The 27,631-nt window shown below is 59.4% G+C and overlaps 1 protein-coding gene across 3 annotated transcripts; it reads left to right on the top strand.

Annotated features, from left to right (window-relative positions):
* Positions 1-1,120: 1,120 nt before the first annotated feature.
* GPT2 (glutamic--pyruvic transaminase 2) lies at positions 1,121-26,152 on the top strand. Of its 3 annotated transcripts, none has more exons than XM_036274366.1 (11): positions 1,121-1,617; positions 12,797-12,886; positions 14,607-14,715; positions 16,564-16,697; positions 17,692-17,935; positions 19,699-19,778; positions 21,058-21,194; positions 22,274-22,448; positions 22,843-22,998; positions 24,293-24,405; positions 24,565-25,297. In XM_036274366.1, exons 2-11 carry the CDS (start codon positions 12,854-12,856, stop codon positions 24,803-24,805), a joined length of 1,422 nt encoding a protein of 473 aa, XP_036130259.1. In that variant the 5' UTR covers positions 1,121-1,617; positions 12,797-12,853; the 3' UTR covers positions 24,806-25,297. The 3 variants fall into 3 exon arrangements, with proteins under 3 accessions (XP_036130259.1, XP_036130258.1, XP_036130257.1); XM_036274365.1 differs by lacking the exons at positions 1,121-1,617; positions 24,565-25,297 and adding exons at positions 4,792-5,052; positions 25,480-26,152; XM_036274364.1 differs by lacking the exon at positions 1,121-1,617 and adding an exon at positions 4,792-5,052 and having other exon boundaries at positions 24,565-25,298.
* The last annotated feature ends 1,479 nt before the right edge of the window (positions 26,153-27,631 follow it).

Genomic DNA, 27,631 nt, shown 5'->3' with positions numbered 1-27,631 from the left:
GCTGAGTCAAACCGGCCAGGGTAACAACATGGACTCTTGAAGCTAATGGACCAAGTTCCATTCCACAGATCTATGAACAGTATAAACTGGTATTTCAACGCCAGCTAAAAGACATTTCAAAAGATAAAAGATATCCAAGATTCACATACATTAGAACTAGAAAAACATGGCAATTAAGCAATGAAACTCCATAAAAAATTAGGAGTAAATTAGTTATTTCAGAAATGAAACTAAACCAGAAAGACAACAAAAGTGAATATATGCGCCCTGGCCGGTTTGGCTCAGCGGTTAGAGCGTCAGCCTGCGGTCCAGAGAGACCCGGGTTCGGTTCCTGCTAAGGGCATGTACCTCGGTTGCAGTTTGTCCCCGGCCCTGGTTGGGTCGTGCGGGTGGCAGCCACTCGATGTGTCCCTTTCATGTCAATGTTTCTCTCTCTCTGTCCTTCCCACTCTATCTGAACAAAAAATGGAAAAATGTCCTCGGGTAAGGATAAAAAAAAAGGTGAATACATGCTACAGGTACTTCCTAATGGGAAATAGGTTTTAAAATTAAAAATAAAGAAATATGCTCGGTGGTAGAGTGTCAGCCTGCAGACCAATGAGTCGTGGGTTTGATTCCGGCCAAGGGCACGTACCTCGGTTTCTGTTTGTCCCCGGCCCTGGTCAGGTCAGTCGGGAGACAACCAGTTTGATGTGTCCCTCTCACATCGATGTTTCTCTCTCTCGCCCTCTCTCCCTCCTGCTCTATCTGAAGATAAATGGAAAAATATCCTTGGGGGAGAGAGAGAGAAGCGAGGTTCCTGTAACATTAGTTGCTCTACGTAACCCCAGGGAAACCACAAAGAGAACAGCTCCACAGGCCAGCACAGTGACTGTAGTTAACATACTGGACTGTGCACCTGAGAGTTGCTAAGACACACAAAGAGGTAGTTATGTGAGGTGCCGGATGTGACAACTATGTTGTAATCACCCGAGGATATGTCTTCATTGATTGTGCACCTGAGAGTTGCTAAGACACACAAAGAGGTAGTTATATGAGGTGCCGGATGTGCTAACTATGTTGTAATCACCCGCGGATATGTCTTCATTGATTGTAGAGAAAGGGGAAGCGGGGAGAGAGAGAGAAAGTAAGAGAAATATTGATTGTTTGCCTCCCTGCCTGGGAATCGAACCTGCCAACTTTTGGTGCACAGGACAATGCTCCAACCAGCTGAGCCACCAGCAAAGCAACACAAAGCCTGGCTTGTCTGTCCTAACACCGCTCACCTCTGACCTGTGTCCCAGTGCTGTCTGTCGGTCTGTCTGCCCTGTCGTCACCTACAGCCTTCTGGGAGCTCCTCAGACCTCTGGGCCTGAACTGAGATGGATGTCAGGGAACCGGTCCTGTGAGAGGAGGTGGGAGGAAGCACGCCCAGCAGGAAGGACTGACGGCGGCCTGGCTGTCCTGGGAAGCCCTGGGGCAAGTACTGCACGCTGATGTCCGGAGTCTTGCTCGGTCGCTGAGCAGACTTCTCCAGGCATGGTGGCCCTGCGCAGGTGACTCAGACTCTGCTCGCACTGACAGGCGGAGACCGCCTACCGACTGCACTACGGTTGAAGGCAAGTCCTCCCTTGACAGGTGAGAGCACGGTCCCTTGACCGTACTGCTGTCCCACGTCATCCGGCCAGGTCTCGGGACAGCGAGTGCAACCCTTTCTGAGGGAAACCTTTGCGCAGACCTCTGGCTTCTTGGCTGTCGTAAAACTTGGCTCTTCTCCCCCCAGCAGTGATCACAGTAATCACACATTTGCATGTGCGATGATCTACATGCTATCTGATTATCTACATGCTATCTGTCGTCCCTAAGAAACTGTATGTTCTGTGCAGGCCCAGAGCTCAGCCTGGTACCTCGAACATGGCAGGTGCCCAGTGAAGATTTGTTAAGGAGCTCTGGCCAGTTTGGCTCAGCAGTTAGAGCATCGGCCCGTGGACCAGAGAGTCCTGGGTTCGGTTCCCGCTAAGGGCATGTATCTCGGTTGCAGTTTGTGCCTGGCCCTGGCAGGGGTCATGTGGGTGGCAATCACTTGATGTGTCTCTCTCGCATGGCTGTTTCTCTCTCTCTCTTCCTCTCTCTCTCCCTCTTGTTCTTTTTTTTATCCTCAACTGAGGACATTTTTCCATTTTTTGTTCAGACAGAGTGGGAGGGAGAGAGAGGAAGAGAGAGAGAAAAACATCGACGTGAAAGCGACAAATCAAGTGGCTGCCTCCTGCACGACCCAACCAGGGCCAGGGACAAACTGCAATCGAGGTACGTGCCCTTAGTGGGAATCGAACCCGGGTCTCTCTAGACCGCGGGCTGAAGCTCTAACCGCTGAGCCAAACCGGCCAGGGCTCTCCCTCCTGTTCTATATGAAGAAAATACAAAAATGTCCTCTGGTGAGGATTAAAAAAAAAAAGATTTGCTAAGGAGCGCAGATTGGTGGCACGTCTATGAACATATGACTCTCCGAACTGTATGCAGCATCAGGAGCTTGCTATGTGCTTGGAGCTGTCATTCAGTTCCCAGGGAGGGCATTCATGATCCTTTCCATCCGGTGTTATCTTTAATGTTAGGAGCCTACTCCTGCCCCACCCTTACCTGTTCTAGAGGGCCAAAAAGGGACAAAGTTGACACTATTACCACCACCCATTACCACAGCTACCACCCAAAAGCCTTTCAAGGGCTCAGCATTACAACACACAACTCAAATTTCCCAACCCAGGGAGTTGCTCAAGCCTGGTCCCTGAGCATAAGGCCTGCAGCCCTGGGCTCGGAATGGTGGTCCCCGCTCCACACTTAACTGTGCCACTCGAACAAATCACTCCATCTCTTTGAGCCTCATCTGTAAAACGGGGATGATGCCTGCCTTTTCTTCTTCACTGACGTCCGTCAGGTTCAAATGCAGTGAGAGGCAAGACAGTGCTTTGCAGACGGTAACATGTATTTCACAAGAAAGCAAGGAAACTTTCTTTTCGTGCAACCGTGACAGGTTGGCAAAGGACACTACTGGGGCAGGAACTGGTTTTCTACAGTGATGACGTGGGAGCCCATGCAGATGGGCTGTGTGCTGCTCACTGTTTCTCCCAGTTGTGCAAATAAATGTGTACTCAAGTGTCTCAGCCCGCCCTGCCTCCCAGCTCCTTGGCCCCTTCCGATCAGATCAGGCCTAGCGTAGCAGGAAGTGCACGGACCCTCGGGTGAACAGTGAGGGACTGTGCTTCCGTCATATGCAGGTCAAGGCTAAGTGTGTTTTGGAGGTGGAGGTGGAGGGAGGTGTCTGGATGTGCGTCTCCCTAACAGGGCAAGGTGGGGGAGACCATGACACTGAAGGCAGTGGAGTCCTTAGAAAGCTAAGGCCCCTGGGAAGACTCACCCTGAGGCTGAATTCCTGGCCACTGAGAAAGAGGCTGGGAATGAACTGGTATTGACACAGAATTTCCAAGACAGGAAGGGCCCTTAAAGGTCCTCTATGCAATCTGCCTTGCAGATAGAGTCTGAGGCCGACAGGTAATCCCTCCCACGTCCTTTCGTGGATTTGAGCTTCTCAGACCGGGTGTCTTCCACGCCTCTTCTTCTCTCTGTACTCGCTCTGCGCGAGCCAGGAAGCCTTTACCTGTCGAGACCTTTGCGAAAAACAATAGCCACCCTGTGTTAAGCATTCATTCTTCGGCCAATCTTTACTGAGTGGCCACTCTGTGCTGGAACCCCTTCGAGGAGCTGTGAATGACATGGAGGAACACGCTGCCCTGCCCTTCTGGGCTTCCATGGGGATGGACGGTAAACCCGCGAAGAGAATCTGAACGAGGTCATTTCAGACACTTGGAGGGAAATATAAAGAGGTCATGGAGGTGGGGCAAAGCCTCCACGGAACGGCCAGGACAAGGTCCACCACGTGCTATGCCAGGGGCTGGTCCTTCAATCTCACAACCCCCCTTTGAGGCTGGGGGCAGGTCTCCGTTTTGCAAACCACGTTCAGAAGGGGTAAGAGTGGCAGTCAAGTCCCGAACTCTGAACCCCACTTCCTACCAGCCCTTGCTGAGCAGCCGCGGCCACCGGGATGATGAAACTCGGGTCCAGTACTGCACCATCTTTCAGCCTGCGTCCTTGCGGGGGGGAAGGGGGCGGAACACGCCTCCCGGGGAAGCTGCAAACAGCTTTTAATGCCAAGAAGGCTGAGAGCACGGCCCCCGCCAGGCCCCCGCCAGGCCCCCGCCAGGCCCCCGCGGGGCCGAGCCAGACCCCGGCTCCCGCCTGCTCAGCCTGGGCAGAGCCAGACTCTCTCCCGCCTCCGCCCCGCCCCGCCCCCGATCGGGCCGGCGCGGAGCACTATGGGACTTGTAGTTCAGCCCGCCCGCCACACGCGCTCCAGAAACAGACTGCGGAACTACAAGTCCCAGGGGCCAGCGGGCTGCCCTGGGCGGGCCCACCGGCTGGGGGTGTGCGCGTGCTGAGCGCCCGGTGGTGCGGGCGCCTGGCGCTGGGCTGCGGCCGCGGGCGCCGGAGCCGAGGAGCAGCGCGGGGCGAGCGCGCTAGCCCGCCGGGCAGGGCGGCCGGGCGGCGACAGGCACGTTGCGTGCAGGCGTGCGCCGCGCACGGCCTGGGCAGCCCCCACCGTGCGGAGCTGCGGCCCCGCGGCGGCGCGGCGGAGGGTCGGGTCGCGGCGCCGGGGGATGGGCACCCAGCCCGGAGCCCTTGGCCGGGCGTGGGGCAGGCGCGTGGGCGCCCTCCGTGGGCTGTGCGCGACGTGTTTCCCTTTCTCTGTGTGCCCAGGTGTCCCCGGGCGGGTGCGCGATGCAGCGAGCGGCGGCGTTGGTCCGGAGGGGCTGCTGCCCCCGGACCCCGGGACCCTGGGGGCGTCGTCAGAGCAGCGCGGCCGCCGAGGCCCCGGCCGTGCTCCAAGTGCGGCGCGAGCCGAGCCGGCGCGAGCGCATCCTGACGCTGGAGTCCATGAACCCGCAGGTGAAGGCGGTGGAGTATGCCGTGCGGGGGCCCATCGTGCTCAAGGCCGGCGAGATCGAGCTGGAGCTGCAGCGGGTGAGCGCGGGCCGGCGGCGCCGGACTTCCTTCCACCCGCGTGGCGGCGGCTGCGTTCGGCCAGGCTGGACTTGAACAGCACGGTGCCCTCCTCCCACCCCTTCGCCCGCCCGGGCCCGGCATGGAGTCCGGCCCTCAGACGCGGGTCACCTGTTGAGTGCCCTGTAGTGCCTGGCGCTGTCTTCCCAGCCTGGAACCCGTACCTTGCGGGGCGGTGGGGCGGGGAGGGCAGGGAGACCGTTTGCGGTGAAGAGATCAGGACAACCTCAGAGGTGAATAAGTCCTTTGAAGAAAGTAAAATGGAGGGGCAGGGGGATGGGGTGCTGGGTGGCAGTGGAGGGAAGGTGATCGCTAGGGAGGAGGGGGGTTTGTACCCCAAGCCTTTTCTCTTTATGTCTGAGACCTTTCGGGTGCCAGTAATGAGTTCTTGACAAGAGTAGGAGCCAGGAGATCCCTACCTAGTTCCTTCCTTTAGGCCCCTCTGGAACCTTGATTGACAGCTGCATTTTGTTCCTTCTGGGGACACAGCCACCCCTCAGTACGTTGTGGGGGAGACTTGGGCCTTTGGGGCCTTGGTAGAGACTTTCTTCCTCTTGGTGGCCAGCTGGCTGAGATCTTGGCTTGAGTTCATAGCTGCCTGCAAAGTGACCACACACCCAGGTGTGATATCTACCTCCCGACAAGCAAGAACAAGCAACTTATCTGGCAAGGGCTGAGAGGCCCCTGGAGGGCTTCTCACCTGGTGAGCTGTGGGAGGTGGAGTCAAGAGGGCAATGTCTAAAGGTAAACACTCCTAAGACTTTAAGAACTGATTAGAGAGTTTAAGATGCTTGACCCAGCTGGTGTGGCTCAGTGGCTTGAACGTCTGGGCAATGGACTGAGAGGTCCCGGTGCGATCCCGGGTTTGGGGCTGGATCCCCGTGGGGGGCATGCAGGAGGCAGCTGATGGATGTTTCTCTCTCACATCGATGTTTCTGTTTCTCTCCCTCTCTCTAAAAAAATCAATGAAAACATATTTTTTAAAAAGTTAGTTGAACAATGTTGCTCAAGATAGTTCTGACCCAGAATGGGGGTGGGGGAGGTTCAGAACTGGACTTCTCGGTGAGGTGGTCACGCAGTGTCCGAGAATGCATGGAAGGAAGCCATGGTGGGACCCAGCCACTTGTCCCCGTTCCCACAGGGACTTTGAGGGTTTGATGAGCTCGTGGCCGGCAGACAGCTCATCGGGACACCCAGTTCTGCTGACTCAAAACAGTGAGCTGGACAAGTCCGAGTCCAGTGTCTCCTCCTGGCTCCTTGCAGGGCTATGTTTAAAGCTTGGCTCGGAGGTGGGCCCGGGGAACCCGGTTTGCGCTGCTCTGTTCCTTGTTGATGTTGGGCAGGCTGGCGCTGGCTCAGCTGAGACAACAAACAGTCTCCTTGTTACAACAAAGCTGAGGTTAAATTGTTCCCGGTTTATCACTTTTCAGCTGATTTCTCTGGTTCCAGAGCTGAGCAGAGGTCAGGGGTTATCTCTCCATTTTGCTCAATAGCAGCTTGGGTGTGGGCTCCTTGAAGCGCGAGGGTGATCAGGGCCAGGAGGGACACTGCTTTGCCTTCGGGGAGCTGACTGTCCTGTTCTCTGGGTCTGAGCCTCCTCTTCCCTGTTCTTTAAGATCAGTGCGAGTTCTCAGCAGGCAGAGAAAATGAGAGAGCAGGGCTGTGGGCAAAGACGGGAGGTGGCATGTTAAGGGCATTTGGGGAGGGGGATTGATGCTGTCTGGAGACCGCGTCGGGTGGAGGGTCACAAACCGGGGGAGACGGAAAGACGAATGAGAGATTTATATGCAGGGCTCAGGATCTTAAGGTGCAAATTTTGGATGTGAAAGTGGGGAACCAGGAAGGATCTCCAGCAGGGTACGGCTCTCTGATTGCAGGTGAACAATCAGTTGAGCCAGAAACACGCTATGATTTCTGGGACAGATGTCCCACGCACCGTGCCCTACCTGGGTGAGCTGAGATGTTCTTTCTGCCCACCTACCTCCTCTGGTGCTCTCAGGCTCATTCCTTCTTGTTCGCCCTGTGCCTTTGTCAGGTTCTAGGACCTGGCTGTTGGCGCTGAAGAGACAGCCCTGGCCAGGCCAGCTGGAGAGAGGCCTCTCCGAGCCTGTTGCTCCGGGGACAGTCTCTGCACTGTGCTGCCTTCAACAGTGCCCCCCTCAGAGAGCCTTGGATTTTCCGTCCTTTTTTTTTTTTTGGTTTGGCTTGGCCCAGCTTTGGTTTCTGTACCACTGTTTTGAAATGTAGCAATCAAAACTGGACTTCTATTATAAGGAGTTCAGTTTGGTTCTAGATGGGATGGGCGAGAATTTGCAGGGAGTGGGGTGACTTGGGGTGAATCTCGCTTCCTTGTGTGTAAAAAGAGAGGTGTCTGGGGGACCTGAGAGGGCCCTTGGTGGTACCAAGACCTTTATGCTGCCTCAGTCACCAGGTGCTTTGCAGACAGTAATGGCGTTTGGCTGGACAGGGGGCTCTGTGTTCAGCTGTGGGGTGGCTGGCCCAGCGAGTCCTGTCCTTCCTGTTTCTGTGATAGGCGCTGGAGAATGCTCTGGAGAGCTGAGGAGGAGGAGGGGGGCTAAGCGGGCGTGAAAGGGGCCATTCTCCTCCAGCCCGGTCTGGGCTCGCTCAGGAATCCCTGTTTCTCCTTTCTCCCTGAGTAGCACTTAAAAATAAGCTGCAACCCTGGCCTGTTTTGCTCCGTGGTTAGAGTGTCAGCCCTTGGTCCGAAGAGTCGCAGGTTTGATTCCTGGTCATGGGCATGTACCCCGGTTGCAGTTTCGATCCCTGGCCTCGTTCGGGGTCGGGGTCACAGGGTTGTGCAGGAGGAAGCCAGTAGATGTGTATGTGTGTGTGCCCCCCCCCCCAATCCCATCTAAAGATCAGTGGAATCATTCCTCAGGTGAGGATTAAAAAAAAGGTGCATTTAGCAGGAGTTTGAAAAGATATCAGTTCTTTCTCAACCTACTTTTCCCTGCTTTCCCGGGAGGGGGGGTGGAAGTTGGCACCCGAGGAATGGCCTTGTTCTGTTGTTTGTCGGGTCCACACAGTTGGGGCAAAACATTCCTAGCTGGAGGGAAGAGCTGATCACTGCTGTCAATACAAGTAACCACAGAGGTGGCATCGCAATCTGAGAACCAAGATGGGGAGGCCTGGGTGGGCCAGGCCCAGGTGATGAAATCTGATTGGCCGTTTCCTTTAGAGTTTAGATGCTACTTTAAAAGAAAGACATTTGGCCCTGGCCAGTTTTGCTCAGTGGTTAGAGCGTCGGCCTGTGGTCCTGAGAGACCCGGGTTCGGTTCCCGCTAAGGGCACGTACCTCGGTTGCAGTTTGTCCCCGGCCCTGGTCGGTTGTGTGGGTGGCAGCCACTCGATGTGTTCCTTTCACATCGATGTTTCTCTCTCTCTCTCTGTTCCTCTCTCTCCCTCCCACTCTACCTGAACAAAAAATGGAAAAATGGAGGATAAAAAAAGAAAAAAGAAAGACATTTGTGCCCTGGCTGGTTTGGCTCAGTGGTTACAGCGTCGGCCTGCGGACCAGGTTTGGTTCCTGGTCAAGGGCATGTGCCTAGGTTGCAGGTTTGATCTCCGGCCCCGGTGGGGGTAGTGCAGGAAGCAAAGAGTTGATGTGTCTCTCTCACATCAATGTTTTTCTCTTTCTCTTTCTCCCTTCTACTCTATGTATCTAAAAATCAATGGAAAAATATCCTCAGGTGAAGATTAAACAGTAAATAAATAAATTGCCCAGCTGGTATGGCTCAGTGGTTGAGCATTGACCCGTGCACCAAGAGGTTGCCGGTTCAATTCCTGGTCAGGGCACATGTCCAGGTTGTGGGCCCGATCACCAGTGAGGGGTATGCAGGAGGCGGCCAGTCAGTGTTCTCTCTCATCGATGTTTCTCTCTCTGTCTCCCTTCCTCTCTCTTTAAAATCAATAAAGAAAATAAATAAAAGAAATTCAGCCCTGGCCGGTTTGGCTCAGTGGTTGCAGCATTGGCCTGCGGACCGGAGAGTCCTGGGTTCGGTTCCCACTAGGGGCATGTACCAAAAAAAAAGAAGAAATTGGTCCCCTTGACCCTCGTGTGATGCTGGGCCAGTGAGAAGGACCTTGGTACCTCCCCACTGACACTCTCTGAAAGCCTCTATCCTCAGAGTCCACACCCTGCTCCCCCATCCCTACTTGAGCCCAGTGGTGGGAAGGGAACCCGTTGGGCAGGAGCTCATCTGAGTGCCCCACAGGGAGTCAGCTCGGGGAGGATGTGTGCAGGTGGATCACACGGTGGCTCGGATGCGGGGAGGGGACAAGGATGCTGTGTGCTGACCCGGGAGGATGTGTGCAGGTGGATCACACGGTGGCTCGGATGTGGTGAGGGGACAAGGATGCTGCGTGCTGACCTGAGAGGCCTCTGGGCTGGGCTGAGGCCAGGCCACCCTTGGTTGTACCTGCCAGGCCTGGAGGAGTCCGTGTGGGCGGGAGTCTGTCCAGAATAGTCTCCTCTGTACCGTGGCAGGCTGGACCCTGTCATTCAAGAGAGCCAGCTTCCCCCGTCCCAGCCCGTCTGTCATGGCAGCCAGGCCCGAGAAAGGAGAGAAAGGAGGTGCTCGGTGTCCCCAGCTCCTGTGGGCGGGCCCTGAGCGGCGCAGGGGAGGGCCCAGCACAGGGAGCTCCGGACCCTGCTGCAGGCCTGCGCTGGCCCCTGGCTCTCAGATGTGACAGATGTGTCCCTGCCAAAGAGTGGACGGTGCCCAGGCCATGGAAGTCCTGCATCGGCTGGCCAGGCTGACAGAGACTGTTCCAGGGCCCAGGCCAGGCCAAGGGTGTGTCAGGCCCGCCCCTCCACACCTCTTGGCTCCCACCTGTGAGCCGAGCCCTGAGGCTGCGCTCCCCTGGCCTGTCTCCAGGTGCCTCTCACCCGGCCTAGTCCCAGAGCAGTGGGCAGCACCACCCTGCCTTGGCCTTTAGGACACTTTGGCCCCTTCTCCCTGCCCCCGGGACTGCTTTCTGTGTTGGCCAGCCCTGAAGAACTCGGCCGGAGGGCAGGAGGCAATTGAAAGGCCTCTTTCCCCCCGAAACAGCTTTTGGAGACTTATCAGGCCCTGTTGATGAAGGTCCAGGCCATTTCTGGGGTACCCTCTTCAGCCCCCCATGCTTCCTCCAAAAGCAGGTGAATGTCTATGGGGGAGGGGCCGAGGGGTGGAAAGGAGAGCCAGGGACACTTGATTGGCAGCTGAATGTCTACGGGGGAGGGGCCGAGGGGTGGAAAGGAGAGCCAGGGACACTTGATTGGCAGCTGAATGTCTACGGGGGAGGGGCCGAGGGGTGGAAAGGAGAGCCAGGGACACTTGATTGGCAGCTGCTTTCATCCCTTAAGCCCACTGGCTTTTACTCCAGGTGTATGTCACCGATTGAAAAAGGGAGAGTTGCCCTGGCCAGTCTGACTCAGCGGTTAGAGTGTCCTGTGGACTGAAGGGTCATGGGTTCAATTCCCAGTCAAGGGCATGTACCTGTGTTGCAGGTTTGATCCGTGGCCTCGGTCAGGGTCCTGTGGGAGGCAACCGATGATGTCTCTCTCACACTGATGTTTCTCTCCTCTCCTCTCCTCTCCCTCCCACTTTACCTAAAAAAGCAATAGAAAAATGTCATCAGGTGAGGATTAATTAAAAATAAAAAAGTTGCCCTGGCCGGTTTGGCTCAGCGGTTAGAGCGTCGGCCTGCGGTCCAGAGAGACCCGGGTTCGGTCCCCGCTAAGGGCATGTACCTCGGTTGCAGTTTGTCCCCGGCCCTGGTTGGTCGTGCGGGTGGCAGCCACTCGATATGTCTCTTTCATGTCGATGTTTCTCTCTCTCTCTCTCTCTCTCTCTCTTCCTCTCCCTCCCTCCCACTCTATCTCTACAAAAAATGGAAAAATGTCCTCGGGTGAGGATAAAATAAAAAATAAAATAAAAAATAAAAAAATAAAAAATAAAATAAAATAAAAATAAAAAAGTTAATGCCCTGGCCGGTTTGGCTCAGCAGTTAGAATGTCGGCCCGCGGACCAGTGAGTCTTGGGTTCGATTCTGGTCAAGGGATGTACGTCGGTTGCAGTTCGTCCCTTGCCCTGGTCGGGTCTTACCGGAGGCAACCAGTCGATGTGGCTCTATCACATCGATGTTTCTCTCTGTCTCTCTCTCCCCCTCCCTCCCACTCTGTCTGATATAAGTAGAAAAATATCCTTGGGTGAGGAATTAAAAAAGACAAAAGTAATAAAAAATAAAAAAGATGAAAAAGGGAAAGTTTTCTAAAGCTGATTTTTTCCTTTTTTTTATAAACACAATTGGTACTTTATTTATTTATTTATTTTTACCCTCATCTGAGGACATTTTTCCATATTTTGTTCAGATAGAGTGGGAGGAAGAGAGAGAGAGAAACATCAATGTGAAAGGGTCGCATTGAGTGGCTGCCACCCGCGCGACCCAACCAGGGCCGGGGACAAACTGCAACCGAGGTACAAGCCCTTAGCGGGAACTGAACCCGGGTCCCTCTGGTCTGCAGGCCGACGCTCTAACCACTGAGCCAAACCGGCCAGGGCTAAAGTTGATTTTCTCCACACATTGTGAGAAATGGAGAAAAAAGCTAGTGTTGAAATGATGGAACCCCATCTTTCCAGTTTCTATGGGTGCCTTGGGGGAAAGGGCAGCCTGAGATGGGGTGGTGGCCGGGTGGCCCTTTGGTGCTGCCGCCGCCTTCCTCCTCCACCGTGGCCCTGGCGGCCGCGATCTCGGTCCGGCTTTGTAAGATGATGATGTCTGAGCTCTGCCAAGTGGTTCTCACACTGTTTATCTCAGATAATCCTTCCAGCTGCCCCAGGAGGTGCTTGGATCTGTTTGTTGATTCTAACTCTTCCACCGGCCATGTCTGGATTTATCAGGGAGCTGGGTGTACTTCCCGCGTTTCCTGATCCCCACCGCCCCCCACCCAAACCCGGGTGTCCTTGTCCCCTCTCCAGTGGTGTCGTCACTGGGGCCTCTGATTTCTCTGCTCTCCGGCATCTCTTTTCTGTGCTCTGGCCGTGGCCTCGATTTTGCTCTCGCCAGTCTTCTCCTCCCTGATGCTGTTTGTTTTGATGTTACAATCGGCCCCTAGTCTGCATTCTGCAAGGCCAAGGCTGCGGGAACAGTCCTGAGAGGTCCCTGCTGATGGGCGTTTCCTGGGAGGCGGGTCGCGGTCCCCTGGCCATTTACTCGGGCCGCCCAGGCAGAGCGGTCCTGGGGTGGGAGCGGGGCCGTGGGACCCTCTCCCTGCTGACCTTGGCCTCCCTCCGCCCGTCGGCCCCGACCCTCACTCAGACGTTGCTCTGAGGCTGCCCCGGTGCCCTGGCAGAACGGGGGGTGCTTCCGGCCTTTTCGGGAGGAGCGGTTCCGAATGCTCTCGGGGCCTGGCTTCCAGCCTCAGCACTCGTCTTCACTGTGCGTGTGGCCTTGGGCAGGTGTCTCTGCCCGTTGAGGCCTCACCGCCCGCACCTGTGAAATGGGACTCTCCCTAATTCCTCCTCGTGGGGTTGTGAAGGTTCAGTGGGACCAGGCACGTCAAGGGCTTGGCCCTGTGCCCAGCACCTGGCGGGGCTCAAACAGGGCTGCGTGTTGACATCCTGTGGGATCCTTGCTGGTCTCCGGAATCCAGGGTCTGGGAGCCGCGGGTGTAACCAGCTGTTGCCTTCTCTCTGCCCAGGGTATCAAGAAACCGTTCACTGAGGTCATCCGTGCCAACATCGGAGATGCCCAGGCCATGGGCCAACAGCCAATCACCTTCCTCCGCCAGGTGAGCTGGCCTCGGGAGCCGCGGCCACGGGGAGGCAGGGAGTGAGGCGGCCTCCTTGCCTCTCCAGCCGCTCAGGCCACGGCAGGCACGCAGACCCCGCAGGGAGGCGCCCCTCAAGCAGCACCCTCTCCAGTGCCCGATGCCCCTGGCTCTCTCCCTGAGCCTCCTCCCCTTTCTAAGTTGTCTACGATTTCCGAACCCATGGTGTGTGCTCCAGTGGACGAAGCCCCAGGAAGGCCCTGCCATGGTGTTTGGTCCTGGGGTGGGTTCGGAGCTTGGCTGGCGAGGGCGCTGGAGAGAGAGGTGGGTAGCGGAGGCTTCCCAGCTGAGTGTTGGTCCAGGTGGCGCGGGGGGCGTGAAGGCCTGGCGCTGCCCAGCAGAACACGCAGCGGCCGGCCTCTGCCCTCCCGCTGCCTTGCTGGTGCGACCCAGCCTGTCCTGCCCTCTCGGGAGGCCGGCTTCAGGGTTCAGTGTGAGCACCAGCTGTAAAGGTGCTGTGTGGGCCACATCTGTGGGGTTGGCGGGTGGGGCAGAAGCCAGAGGGCCTCCCGAACAGCGGCTGCGGACAAGCTGGGGTGGAGGCTTTTCCCCATGAGGACTTGGGGCCTGTCTGGGAGCAAACAGTGTTCCCTGTGTGGCCCGGGGAGCAGGTTGAGGGAGGCAGGGAAGCAGAACACCCCGGCTCCCTCTACCCTGCCCGCTGTCCGAGGGGCCAGGGGCAGGGGCTCCGCCTGCAGGGGGTGTCACAGGGCGCGGAGTAGAACAGACAGGGCTGGCACTGACCTCGGGAGCAGGCCAGCTGCCCATGCACACAGCTGGGCCGGGATGAGAAACGGATCAGACCGAACTGGGCGGCTCCGCCCGGGAGGTGGAGGCTGGAGGTCAGAGGGCTCTGGTTGTCCTGGAAGCGTGGCCTCTGTCAGCAGCCCCCCCCCCACGCCTGGGGCCCCAGCATGAATAGGCTCCTGTTGCCTCAGCCATTCTGGTTGGCTGACATTTCCAGCGCTGGCCTGCCATGGCCGGGGGCCACCGGGTGCTGGCCTCCTGCAGCCCCCGCCCCCTCTTCTGACCGGCAAAGGGCCCCTGGGAGGGGGGAGGCTGGGGCACTGCCCGCTGTGCAGAGGGAGAAAAGCCGGCGGGGAGGCACCCCGCGGGGTCAGAGCCGTGAGCCCCAGCCCCCAGCGCCCCTGTCTTAGCCCTGAGCTGCCAGTTTAGACTTGTCTGGAGAGCTGGGGCTGACTGGCACTTGTGCAAACATTTTCTTGCTTAATCCTCTTAATTTGTGGGGTTAGGGTGATTTTCTGTTACCGAGATGGGAACGCTGAGCTGGTCCTCAGTTCTGGCCAGGGAATGGGTGATGGGCGGGAGGTCCGCTGGGAGTCTGCCCTCTCAGCCCCGGCCCCTGCCCAGGAGACCCCGGGCTCCGTGAGCCTTTACGGGGAGTCGGGCCTGGGGGCTGAGCAGCACCTCCTTCAGTTCCCAGGCTCCCCCTGTGGCAACCCACTCCTGGGCTCCAAGCCCAAGCACCCCACCTGTCCTGTCTCTCCTGTCTCCCCTTCTGCTGCAGGGAGCCCAGTGCCCTCCTCCCCACCCCTCCCCAGCGCCCATGGGCCTCAGAGTTGTCACCTTCATACCATGTCCTGCCCAGGGTTCCCTGTGCCCCTCCAGGCGCTTCGGGGTGGAGGGTGCTGGGAACCCAGCCTCTGCCCCTGTCCCCCAGGTGATGGCACTCTGCACGTACCCTAATCTGCTGGACAGCCCCAGCTTCCCAGAAGATGCTAAGAAGCGAGCCCGGCGGATCCTACAGGCCTGTGGTGGGAACAGCCTGGGTGAGGCCCCAGCGCCAGGTCCCAGAGGGTGGGCAAGGACCCTGGGCAAGGACTCTGGGCCTGGGCCTGGGCCTGCTGCCCGCGGGGAGTGTATGGGGGGGTTGCGGCCGGCGTGCAGAGTGGTGCGGACAGTGTTCCCGTCGGCTGTCCGCCTCCTGTCTGCTGAGCCCGTGGGGTCAGTGCCACGTCTGGTGGGTTGGGAGCCTGGAGGTGCAGCGCCCGCCTCGCTGGATCGGGGTTTGCCTCGGGAACTGGCTTGGACAAGCCCTCTGCCAGGAGACGGTTTAACCAGTGCCCGGCCTCGGCCACAGTGGGCAAAGTGGAAGCTCCGTGCCCAGTTCTGTCCATCTCTGCGGCCCCAGCTTGTCCCATGTGGCCTGGGGAAGGGTAGGACTGTCATAGGCCTCTGGCCCCCTTTGGTGGCTTCAGCGTTCCCAGCATGCCACCCACCCTTCCGCTCCAGTGTGTCCCCGGCCCCCCGGAGCAGCCCTGTAGATGCCCCGCTGTGTAGATGTGTTCACCCTCCCTCCCCGCGGAGACGGGTTTCCAGCCCCTGGGCCTCTGCTCTTTGTTCTCATCTCCTGTTTGTCTGTTTTCCTGTTTATTTTTGCCCAGCGCTACACAGGCGACCAGGCCTCCCTCTGGGAGGAAAAACAGTTGCTCCTGGAGCTTTGCTAGGAGCTGTGCCCCAGTGTTCCGGAAAGTGGGGCAGGGATTCTTGCGGCTCGCCCAGCAGGGGCTCCGCCGCCTCTCCTCCCCCTTCTTCTGTCCCTTTATCCGAAGCCCCATGCTCACCTTCCTGGCTGTGGTCACCCCACCAGCCCTGAGTCCTGAGTGGCGGCCCTCTCGGGAGGGCGGGCCCAGCAGGGGACAGGTGCTCACGCCGCACTGCACAGAGCAGGCAAAGGTCCCTGCCCTCGAGGAGCTTACGGGCAGCATGTCAGCGGGAGCGGCAGGCTCCCTGCGTGTAAGATGCAGAACCTGGGGGAGGAGCAGCCCGGAGAGAGGCCGGGGGGCCTGTGTCTTTAGCAGAGACCCGGAGAGACTAGAGTGAGCTCTGGGGGTCAGTGTGGTTGGGAGCCCGACAAGGTCTAAAGGCAGAGGCCAGAAGGTCTGGCCTGCAGGACAGGGAGCTGCCCTGGGCAAGGGCCTGGGGATTCCTGGCGGCGGGGAGCCAGAGGCGGGAAGACAGCTCCTTTGTGCCCCACCCCAGCCGTCCACTGTGCTAACATCCAGCACAGCCAGTGGCGGTCCGGATTTTATCCTAAATGGCCGCCTGAGGGTAGTGTTGACACGGGCTGGGGAGTAGGTCATGCCCTGCAGCCCCAGGGGCCTGTGCTTGGTTTCGGGCAGGGCTGCAGACTTGGGGCGGGCAGGCGGTGCGTTGTGGGGCGACCCCTTCTGCAGTGTGGTGGACCGTGTGTAGGCCCCCGTGATGAAGCAGCAGTCCCAGCCGTCGTGGTCTCTGCTGTCAGAGGACCCAAGCCCCAGGGAGGAAGAGGACGCTGGATGGGCACCAGTTAACTGGTTGGAAGCCAAGGCCTAGAATCATGCTTGACACTGGGTTGCGAGTGAATACTGGGTGAATGAGTGGATGAGTGGGTGGCTGGGTGGGTAGGCGAACAGATGGGTGGGCAGGCAGGTGAGCGGGTGGATGGGTGGATGAAGCCCAGGTAGGCGGTTAAACAGTTGGCCCAATTCCAGAGCTGAGTGGTGGGACGTGGGCCCTGCTGAGACCTCCCAAACCCCCTCTGTTCAGCCCATGTGTGGATGTCACCGACGGTGCAGCGGGACGCCCTTCCTCTGGTCACCCAGCCTCCGGTCACTGTCTCGCTCGCTGTCCTCCAGGGTCTTACAGTGCCAGCCAGGGCGTTAACTGCATCCGTGAGGACGTTGCTGCCTACATCACCCAGAGGGATGGCGGCGTGCCTGCGGACCCGGACAACGTATACCTGACTACTGGGGCGAGCGACGGCATCTCTGTGCGTGTGCGGGCTGCCCGGGGACCCACGTGCAGGGCAGCCTTGCCTGTTAGGGCGAGCGTGTGAGCTCGCTGGCAGGGAGACAGGCCTGGAGGTGGGGTGGGTCCCCCTGGTCCCTGCTGTTCTACCCATCCTGGGAGCCTGTGTCCTGCCCACGGCCAGTCTTCAGGAGCCCGCACGCTGCTCGGCCTCAGTTTCCCAGGAACTGGACGGCGCGGAGGCGCTGCCGGGCCCTGCAGGATGTCCAGGGGACACTGGCCTCTGTCCCCCTCAGCACGCACCATGACCTCCTCTGCCAGGCCCTGCGCTGGGGGCATGGAAGCATTTATTTGCTTATTCTTTTTTTCTTCTTTTTTCCCTTTATTGATGTTAGAGAGTCGGGAAGTGAGAGGGAGAGAGAGATAGAAACATCGATGAGAGAGAACATCGACTGGCCGCCTCCTGCAGGCCCCCCACTGGGGATTTGGCCCACAACCTGGGCATGTGCCCTGACTGGGAATCGAACTGGCGACCTCCCAGTGCATGGGTCAACGCTCAACCACCGAGCCACACTGGCCGGACTTTTTTTTTAATCCTCACCCAAGGATATTTTTATGTTTATCTTGAAACAGAGTGGGAGAGAGAGAGAGAAACATCGATGTGAAAGAGACACATCGAGTGGCTGCCACCCACACAACCCCAACCAGGGCCGGGACAAACCGCAACCGAGGTACGTGTCCTTGGCCAGAATCGAACCTGGGACTCTTTGGTCCGCAGGCCGACGCTCTAACTGCTGAGCCAAACCGGCCAGGGCTGTTTGCTTATTCTTCACAGCAAACCTCAATCCGCAGATGAGGACAGACAGTGGGACTGGGGAAGTGACAGTCACACCGGTTTCACCGGAGGCCGGCGGGCGGCTGCGGAGAGGCTGGGCATGGGCCCTGGGCTCTGGCTGCCTGGCAGCCCCAGGCTGGCTGAGGCGGTGGCCCTGCAACACGTGGCGTCTCTGTCGCAGACCATCCTGAAGATCCTGGTGTCCGGAGGCGGCAAGTCGAGGACGGGGGTGATGATCCCCATCCCGCAGTACCCCCTCTACTCGGCGGTCATCTCCGAGCTCGATGCCGTCCAGGTGAACTATTACCTGGACGAGGAAAACTGCTGGGCCCTGAACGTGAACGAGCTCCGGCGGGCCGTGCGGGAGGCCAAAGAGCACTGTGACCCCAAGGTGCTGTGCATCATCAATCCCGGGAACCCCACAGGTGTGCGCTCCCTTCCCTGGGGGGCGGGGTGCTGAGAGTGAGGGGAGCCCCTCTGCTCTGGCCCGGTCCCAGTCCAGCTCTGCCAGCGTGAGAGCCCAGCTGGCCGCTGCCGCCGCCCTCCAGCCTGGTGGCTGTGGGCGAGGTCAGCTGTCCTCCCGTTCCTGCATCTGCCTCTCCTGGACTCGCCCCTCATCGCGGGCCTCCGGCCCGGTTTCTGAACCAGGCCCCAGAACGCCGGCGTGTGTGCGTGTTTCTAGACACAGCACGGCTGTGGACCTGGAGACCCAAAAACTAAATGCCATATTTAAAAAGGCAAAGGAACCCAAAAACTATTCACTCTGAATTTTGCATATTTTTCTTAAAAACAAACAAGCAGCCCTGGCCAGTTTGGCTCAGCGGTTAGAGCGTCGGCCTGCGGTCCGGAGAGACCCGGGTTCGGTTCCCGCTAAGGGCACGTACTTCGGTTGCAGTTTGTCCCCGGCCCTGGTTGGTCGTGCGGGTGGCAGCCACTCGATGTGTCCCTTCATGTCGATGTTTCTCACTCTCTCTCCCTTCCTCTCTCTCCCTCCCACTCTATCTGTACAAAAAATGGAAAAATATCCTCGGGTGAGGATAAAAAAAACAACAAAAAAAACCAAAAAAAAACAAACAAACAAGCAAACAAACCCAGTCCTGCCTGTTTCGGCCTCTGGGTGGCTGGCTTCGCAGGTCCTGATGCTGTTTGGATGCCGAGAACCAGGGCTGCTCTGTCCTTTGTTGGGATGGATTGGGTCAGGGCCAGAACACGCTGGCGTGACTGGAATCCGCCGGCATCAGCTGCGAGCCCGTCAGCGGCGAGCGCCCCCTGGGCCGCGGAGCCCAGAGGACTGGCAGCGGCTGCAGTGGGCGTGCGCGGGCATTCTAGCCAGCAGCTGGAGGGAAATGACCGGAGCCAGCTTCTGCATCCTGGTCGCGCATCAGAATCACAAAGGGGCTCTTTAGAAAGGCCAGGCTGCACCCAGAATCCGGGAGGAGAACCAGTGTTCTCAGCTTGTGTGGAAACAAGCCCCTGCTGGGCTGGGCTGGGCTGGGCTGGGCTTCGGTGGACTGGGCTGGGTGGGCTGGGCTGGGCTGGGCTGGGCTGCGGTGGGCTGGGCTGGGCTGTGCTGGGCGGGCTGGGCTGGGTGGGCTGTGGTGGGCTGGGCTGGGCTGGGCTGGGCTGGGCTGGGCATCTCTGACAAGCTCCAGCTCCGGCCGCTGGTCCCTCCCTGGGAGCTGCAAGTCCTGCACTTTAGGAAATTCTCTGCGTAGCAGTTTATGTTATAGGGGCGGAACTCCTCGGCCAGGTGTATACACAGACCTGCACCTGGCTGTCTGGGAAGAACGTTTTTTTTTTACCCTCACCTGAGGACATTTTTTTAAAAATTTATCTTCAGATAGAGCAGGGGGGAAGGGGGGTAGAAACATGGACGTGAAAGGGACACATCCAGTGGCTGCCACCCACATGACCCCAACCAGGGCCGGGGACAAACTGCAACCGAGGTATGTGCCCTCAGCGGGAACCGAACCCACGTCTCTCTGGTCCGCGGGCCGATGCTCTAACCACTGAGCAACTGGCCAGGGTGAAATAACTGTTTCTTAGGGAAAAAAACAGGAAAGACATACCCATCAGGCACAGACACGAGGAAAGGGGTCCTTACGGTCACCTGGTCGCTGGGGTGAGGTTCTTCCTTGGGGACAGTGCAACAGCGGAGCGCCAACACCCCAGCTCTCGGGCATTTCAGGGCAGGTGCAGAGCAGAAAGTGCATAGAAGACGTGATCCACTTCGCGTGGGAAGAACAGCTCTTCCTCCTGGCTGACGAGGTAAGTGCGTGACCTCTGGCTGCACTTCCCAGGTTGGGAGGAGAGAGCCCACCCGAGGCGAGGATGTGCAGGGTCACCACCGCTGAGACTGTGACCTAAGTCACCCCACCCTGGTTACAAATTCCAGAAATCTAACCCAAACCGCTTAAACTTTCAAGAGAAAAGGTGCTGGGCTTCCAGGCGGGGGCTGGATCCGGGGGCTCAGCACTGGTGCAGTGGGGGTCACACCCATCGCTGACCCACTCCCTGTGGTCGGCTGGTGCGAAGTGACCCAGCCCTGAGCCGGCCGTGGGGCCTCCGCCCTGCCCTCCAGACCTCCAGGGCGCGCCGGGCTCTTTCTCAAGCAGGGAGAGCGGGTGCTGGGTGGGCACAGCACTGCCATGCTGTCCCCACGGTGTCCTGTGGGAGAGGGTCTTAATGACCCCAGCTCTGGAGCCAAGGCCGGCTGTTCTTTTCCTGCTTGGCACGGAGGAGATGGATGTCCTGGCCAGTCCTGTTCTGCATCTTCATTTCTGAGTGATTTCTGGTCAGAGCATCCGGCACACTAGCTTTCTCTGTCCTCAGTCCCTCCATTCACACTCGCGTGCACACTTGCACACACACGCTTGCCACTCAGCTGTGGCCACGGTTAGTAGCAGATGGGCCTGCGATCTTCATCTCTAAGAGGGGGCAGCAGACTGCCCGTGGGCTCCCTCTGCACCCCTCCCCTCCCCTCTGCACCCCTCCCCTCCCCTCCTCTCCCCTCCCCTCCGCACCCCTCCGCTCCCCTCCGCACTGGGTCTGGGAAGAGGAGACGGGTGGGAAGACTTGCCAGCTTGTTGAGGGTGCAGCCGGCCTGGCCTCCGCCGGCCCCCAGGGCTCCCAAGGGGTTGGCAGGTGCATCTGCGGGGCAGAGTGGGTGCTTGTGTGCCGAGGGCCACAGGCCAGGAGAGGGGTGGAGCTGCTCTGGGGGGCGGGGGCGAACGTGGACGGAAAGGACAGGTCTCCCTGGGTGGGTGTTGAGGCCGAGGGAGCGGCCGGGACAGGCACAGGCCCTGCTCTCGGTACCTTACGAAGGACGGAAACGTCACTTCCGAAGGAGCAGCTGCTGGGGCACAGGAGGTCGGAAGGTGTGGGGACTGTGCGGGTGCACGTGGGAGACGTCAGTCTGCCCGGCCCGAGGCCTCTCCTGCTGGAAGGTCCGCTCGGGCACCACGGCTCATCCCTGGTCGTGGCCTCGGAACCGGGGCTTCCCGCACCCCCGGCTGCGGTGGAGCCTGAGCGCCTGTCCCCTCCGCAGGTGTACCAGGACAACGTGTACTCCCCGGACTGCAGGTTCCACTCCTTCAAGAAGGTGCTCTCCGAGATGGGGCCCGAGTACTCCAGCAACGTGGAGCTCGCCTCCTTCCACTCCACCTCCAAGGGCTACATGGGCGAGTACGTGGTTCCGCCTCCCCCGGCTGCGCTGTCCCCGGGAGCCCAGCGTGAGGACAGCTGGGCCGGGCTCGTCGGAAGCCGGTCCAGCCTGCAGACAGATGGCGACGAACACGAGGCCGGGCTGTCTGCTCGCTCTGGGGCGTCCAGTCCAGGGGTCAGACGGGAACCTGCCTTTGCCGTTGATGCTACCGAGGCGCGATTTATTGAGGGTGTCGTCACACCGGCGCTCAGGTTGAGGTGTGGGGGGCAGAGAGGACGGTGAGACCAGGTTCGGGCCTCGGGCACCTGCTGGCGAGCAGGCGTTAGTCTGAACCTGTCAGTCACGGCTCGGACGGAGGCACAACCCAGAAAGTACCTGTCGGAGCTCCTGGTTCTGACAGTGTGTGTTTTCACGCATGTATGTTGCAGCGTATTTGCATGATTCCACTTTACACCGCCCTGCATGCTTTTAGCAGTAACAGGAACCCATCCATTTCAGGAGGAAGTCCGGGAGCGAGGCTGGCTGGGCTTTGAGAAGGCGGCGGGACCCTGTCTCTGCCCTTCCTTCGCCTCCTTTCTCAGCTCTGCTGGGTTGACTTTGTTTTCAGGCAGCAAAGTCCTCGGGCAGATGCTCCAGTGAACTGGCCAGCCTGGCGCAGGGGGTGCCAGGCCTGAGTCTGTGCCCCTTTGGGGCAAGGCTAGTGTATTAGTTGGGGTTCAGGCTCAGCTACTATAACAAAGAGTCCCCAGATACAGCCGCACAGACGTGAAAATGACAGAGTCCCAGGTAGGGGAGTCCAGGGCAGGCTGTGCCCCTCGAGGCCCCTCAAGGACGGGCGGTGGGGCGGCCCGCCTTCCCAGCGTGGGCATCCGTCTCTGGCTCTGCGGCAGCTGCTCCAGTGTCTCCGTTTCTCGGGAAGTGAGAGGAAAGAGACAGGAGAGAGCTGCTCCCTTGTGAGGGGGTCACGTGGGGCTTGCACCTTCCACTGGCAAGAATCGGCCGCACCTGGCCACTCAGTGTCGGCGTGGGGTGCTTACAGCAGCTCTGGCTGACCGACCGCACGCTGCTGAGGTCTCCCGCCCCCTCTCCAACCCTCCAGGTGTGGCTACAGGGGAGGCTACATGGAGGTGGTCAACCTGCACCCTGAGATCAAAGGCCAGCTGGTGAAGCTGCTCTCGGTCCGCCTGTGCCCACCCGTGTCTGGGCAGGCCGCCATGGACGTTGTCGTGAACCCCCCGGTGCCAGGAGAGGAGTCCTTCGAGCAGTTCATCAGGGTGCGTCTGTGTCCGTGGCCCGTCTGCATCGCTGCCCAGCCAGGGGCACCGTCTCGGTGTGTTCGGGGTCTCCATGGCCAGCCTCTCCAGGTGGCCTCCAGGGGGCGCTCTTGGTTCCTCGGGTACCTGAAGCCCCCAGGAGGTGAAGTGAGGACGCCCTGGGCGGGGGTGGGAGTGGGAGGGCCGTGGCGGCTTTTCCTCTTCCTCGCCTGTGGGCCCCGCGGCCGGGCACCCGGAGCACAGGGCTTCTGTGTGGCCCTTCTCCCAGCGGGCTGCACGCACGCAGGAAGCTGGCCTTTGTCTCGTGACCGGTGTCAAAGGGACCGCGTCCAGTGGCCGCCGCCGTGCCCTGACCTCCGGAGATGCTGACTCTGAGCTCTCTCTGTCCTCTCAGGAGAAGGAGTCTGTCCTGAGTAATCTGGCCAAAAAAGCTAAGCTGACGGAAGACCTGTTTAACCAAGTCCCGGGAATTCACTGCAACCCCTTGCAGGGGGCCATGTACGCCTTCCCTCGCATCTTCATCCCGCCCAAAGCCGTGGCTGCCGCTCAGGTCAGGGCTGGGGGCTGCTGCGCGCCTGGGGGCCCCGAACGTGGTGGGCCCTGCCCGCTGTGCCGATGGGCAGTGGGGGCAGCGCCGGGCCCGCGGTGCCCTGGAGGCAGGTGCCAGGAACGCGATGCCGTTAGGGCTGAGCACAGGCTGCGGAGCCACAGGAGCCAAGGCCGGTCCCCTTACCCCCTCTGCCCGGCCGCTGCCCCGGAGTTCCACTTCTCCAGCTGTGACACTGCTTTGGACCAGGAAGTCTGCCGGGGCCGATTCCGTGTTTCTAACAATGTCTCAGGCGATGCCACAGACCCTGCTTGAGAAGCAAGCGTTTCTGGGTGTTGTCCTCACCGCCCCACAGACCTCCCCGGTACCTTGTAAACATTGTCTGCCCCTACCCAGACCTACTGAATCGGAATCCGGGCTGGGGCCCGAGAACCACCCAGCAGGTGCCCCAAGTTGTGCAAACTGAGGAGCAGGAAGCGCTGACGACAGTGCCCCAGCAGCGTGTTCCCTCACAGCCCCTGGGTGCAGACCTCGGCCCCGGACACAGGGCTATGTGGCGGGGTGGGTGGGAGGCCACCGCAGTCAGCTCCTGCCTGGGGTGGGCCCAGAGGTCAGCTGGCCCTCCGTCTCGAGGATCAGACGGTGCCCAGCGCATGGCTGTCCTGTCGCCGTTCAGGGTCCTTGTGTTCTGCACCAGCTACAGCAGCGTCCAGTGTCCGGCCAGTCCTCATAGAAAGGGGACAGGAGCCCTGGCCAGTTTGGCGCAGCAGTTAGAGTGTCGGCCCGGGGACCAAAGAGTCTCGGGTTCAATTCCGGTCAAGGGCATGTACCTCGGTTGTGGTTTGGTCCCGGCCCTGGTCCGGGTCATATGGGAGGCAACCAGTTGATGTGTCTTTCACGTCGATGTTCCTCCCTCCCTCCCTCCCTCCCTCCCTCCCTCCCTCCCTCCCTCCCTCCCTCCCTCCCTCCCTCCCTCCCTCCCTCCCTCCCTCCCTCCCTCCCTCCCTCCCTCCCTCCCTCCCTCCCTCCCTCCCTCCCTCCCTCCCTCCCTCCCTCCCTCCCTCCCTCCCTCCCTCCCCTCCCTCCCTCCCTCCCTCCCTCCCTCCCTCCTCCCTCCCTCCCTCCCTCCCTCCCTCCCGTCTGAAGAGAAATGGCAAAGTGCCCTCGGGGGAGGACCGGGAAGGAGAGGGTGGAAGGCCTTGTGGGAAAGAACCTGTTCCCACTGTGCTTGCTCGAGTTTTCAGTGGAGTGTGTGCAAAGCTGGGTGTGAACCCCGCGTCCTGCCCTGTTCCCGCAGGCCCATAACATGGCCCCCGACATGTTCTACTGCATGAAGCTCCTGGAGGAGACTGGCATCTGCGTCGTGCCCGGCAGTGGCTTTGGGCAGAGGGAAGGCACCTACCACTTCAGGTACCACCTCTCCGCACCAGGGGCTGCGCCCAGGCTTGTCTTGGGAACCAGGGCTCCTGAGCATAGGGCACAGTCTGGCTTCAGTGACGTAGATGTAGGCAGTGCCCAGCTCCCCCTCGGTCACCACTGCCCCCGCCGCGCCCCCATTCTGTCCTCCAGAGCCAAGCCGAGACCCTGTGTAGGGTCGTTTCCTCGGCCACTGGGTCCCCTCCGCTGCCTCCATCCCTCACGTACCATCTGGAATGTGGCCGGTGGTGCGCTTCCTTCATCTCCGTTCCTCCTCCAGCCTCCGCGGGCTCAGCTTGTCCACTGCCCCACAAGCCTGCTGAGGTCCTGCATCCAAACTCTGAAGGAACCAGCTGTCCCTTATGACGGGAACTCGGGGGACGAGCGAGCTTGAGGCCAGAGCTGTTCAGCACAGCACCTTCTCCACGCAGGGCCTTCTCAGCTGTCCCCTGCGCAGACACTAAATAAAGAAACGTCATGAGTTTAGTCAGCACTGGGAGCCAAGTGTTGACTCGGTCAAGGTCGCGGGCAGCGTGCCCCAGTGGACAACATGGACGGCTGGCCACTCCGCCCTCCGGGGCTCACCTCGCCGTTCGGGGGTTCCTTCAGGCCTGGGAATCATGCTGAGTGTTGGGGAGGACTTGGGGATTCCGCAGAGGGACAGCTGTGACCGGAGGCGCTCACTGTACGGGCCCCCCGGGCGGGGTCGGAAAGGCCTGTCCAGGCAGAGTGCAGTCTTCGTGTCTGGGAAACACGGACAGCGCGCCCCGCCAGGCGGGCCGTCTGCCATGACGGCCGAGGGTGCTTGGCCTGATCGCTGCCACCGGCTCGTTGCTTTTGCTCACGTGTCACGTGGGTGAACAATTATGTGTGGAGGACAGAACAGTGGTCCGAGAGCCAGGTGTGTCGGGGCTGGAGCCGTGGCCGTGGCCAAGGCAGGCCCGTCCACCCTGCAGCTGGCCCACACCGCCTCGTCCCCACGGCTGCAGGGGCACCGAGCCGGGGGGTCACCCTCGCCCTTTCTGCAGTGATTTGTGTCCAGGCTGATGCCGCTCTCTTTCCTGACAGAATGACCATCCTCCCCCCCCTGGAGAAGCTGAAGACGGTCCTGCAGAAGGTGAAGGACTTCCACTTACAGTTCCTGGAGAAGTACAAATGAGGAGCCCCGGGGCCCCAAGGGAGCCTGGTCCTCAGCCTTCCTGATGCCCCGGACGGAACCCGCCCCCCCAGCGACTCTGCCTCAGGCCTCACAAGGGCCACTGGTCGCTGTCGTCACTCTGCCCCAGGACACTTCTTCCTTGTGCCTTGAAGTTGGGAGCACTTCTCTTCCGAGCCAGTGTGAACTGGGGATGTCTCAGAAGCCTGTTTGTTATTTTGATGCAACCAAAGTAGAGGGTCTTGGCCAGCCTGCGGCGGCGCGCTCTGAATCTGCGGCTGCGCTCTTGGACAGTTCGTCTTGGGGTCACAGCAGCACGGCTGTGCTGGGGGAAGGCTGCAGATCTGGAGAAACACGATGTTGGGAAATATGGCTTAACCCTGGATTGGCCTGGAAATCCCCGAATCAGCACGTGATCTGTGAAATAAAACGCTTGGTGCAGAAACCTAGCCTTCCCAGGAGCGCCCGGAGCCCACTGCCAGCTCAGAGGGCCGCCCTCCGGGCCCGGAGGCAGACAGCTCTCAGGCCAGGTGGTGAGGCGGGGCGCACAGGTCGCATGGATGCCAGGCTGGGTGGCGGTGGGCAGTGGGGGGGGGGGGGGCGCCAATGTTCTTGCCTTCTGCAGGGGACAAGCAGGTGTGAGCCAGGCTCTGAGTGAACCAGGCAGTGAGGATCCGGGCACACATGAGGGCTTTGGGGGGGTCCCTTTGAGCAGGAGTAGGCTGGGACGGAGGGCACAGCCCAGCAATACCTCAGTCACCTGGAGGGATGCTGCCTGGTGGCACGTGGATCCCTCCGGCTTTTCCCAACAGTGGTTCTCAAGGGCTTGATTGAACCTTCGCACACACCGCCCTCTGCTGGCGACAGCAGGAACAGCGGAACAGAAAATGTCCTAAGGACAGAAGAGCCTCCTCAAGACTTGACAGTCACCCCTGCCCCCAATGTCTGCTGAGTCTTTCAAACTGCATCTGGTCCATTTCCTACCCGTTAGTTGGCCCAAGTGCCTGGCAGCTCGGCTGCTGTGGAGAGTACACGTATCGATTTGAAGTGTGTCAAACTTGAACCTAATACAGTTTTCTGCCTCCACACTTGCTGCTGCTCCCCTCCCGGACTACAGACGTGTCCTATAGCATCTCCCCTCGCCAGGCCGGGGGGTTCTCCCCCAGCGTGCCGCTCCCCTGGCTTAGCACACCTGGCTGCCCCCCCAGAAAGCGAGTGCTATGGGCAGGAGCAGGTAGGGAACCCAGGCCAGCTCGGGAGTCTGGAGACCCAGCAAGTCCCAGAATGAAACGGAAGGAGCCAGGGAGAGAGAGACAGTAAACTTGGGAAGCAGCCTCCTGTGCTCAGCCCTCCGTGCAGGAGATGCTATAGCAGAGTTCCAGCTGTCACCAGTCACTGGCATCCCAGTGCCTACGAAGAAGGCAGCCAGTGTCGAGTAACGATATCTGGGAACTTGTCTTCCTTAACAAGACAGACGCGCTTGGTCACACCGAATGGTACGTAAGCCAGATGTGTCCCAGAGCTGAGATTTCCGGTGAAACGGTGGAGGCTAGTCTATTTTTTATATTTTTGTAACAACTGCTTTTTTCATGGGTGGAGGGGTGGGCTAGTATTTATAGTCTTAACAAGTCCAGTAGTTTTTTAAAAATAAATCTCTTCTGATTATAACTAACCCCCAAAACTGCAATGTTTACACGGTTTTTAAAAAGATGCCATATACTCTTGGTTTGCTTTTAAAATAAGTGAATAAAATCAAAAGGCGCGCCAGTGTAGGAGGGTCGCTTCAGGTAGGGCTGCTTGCTGATGACGATGGATCCTTTCTGCGGAGTCCGTCCTGGGGTCTTTCTGGGCACCAGGGGAACGCTGTGGGCCATGCGGGGTCGCACTGGAAATGGACACCTGTGAGGACTCCCGTCCTGTTTAGATCTGTACGCGGGGGAGACGGAGCTCACCCTGGGTTGCCCATCCCCTCACACCCGGAGGCAGGGCTGGTTGTCCCGTGTGTGGGTTTGAGGAGGAGCCGATAGGCCGGCCTGTTTTCCAGTCTGGATTCTCACAGGTGTC

The sequence above is a fragment of the Molossus molossus genome, unplaced genomic scaffold (assembly GCF_014108415.1).
Source record: "Molossus molossus isolate mMolMol1 unplaced genomic scaffold, mMolMol1.p scaffold_m16_p_21, whole genome shotgun sequence".
In the NCBI taxonomy this organism is placed as follows: Eukaryota; Metazoa; Chordata; class Mammalia; order Chiroptera; family Molossidae; genus Molossus; species Molossus molossus.
The sequence above is the reverse complement of the archived record's forward strand: the minus strand, read 5'-3'. Positions and strand labels throughout refer to the sequence as shown.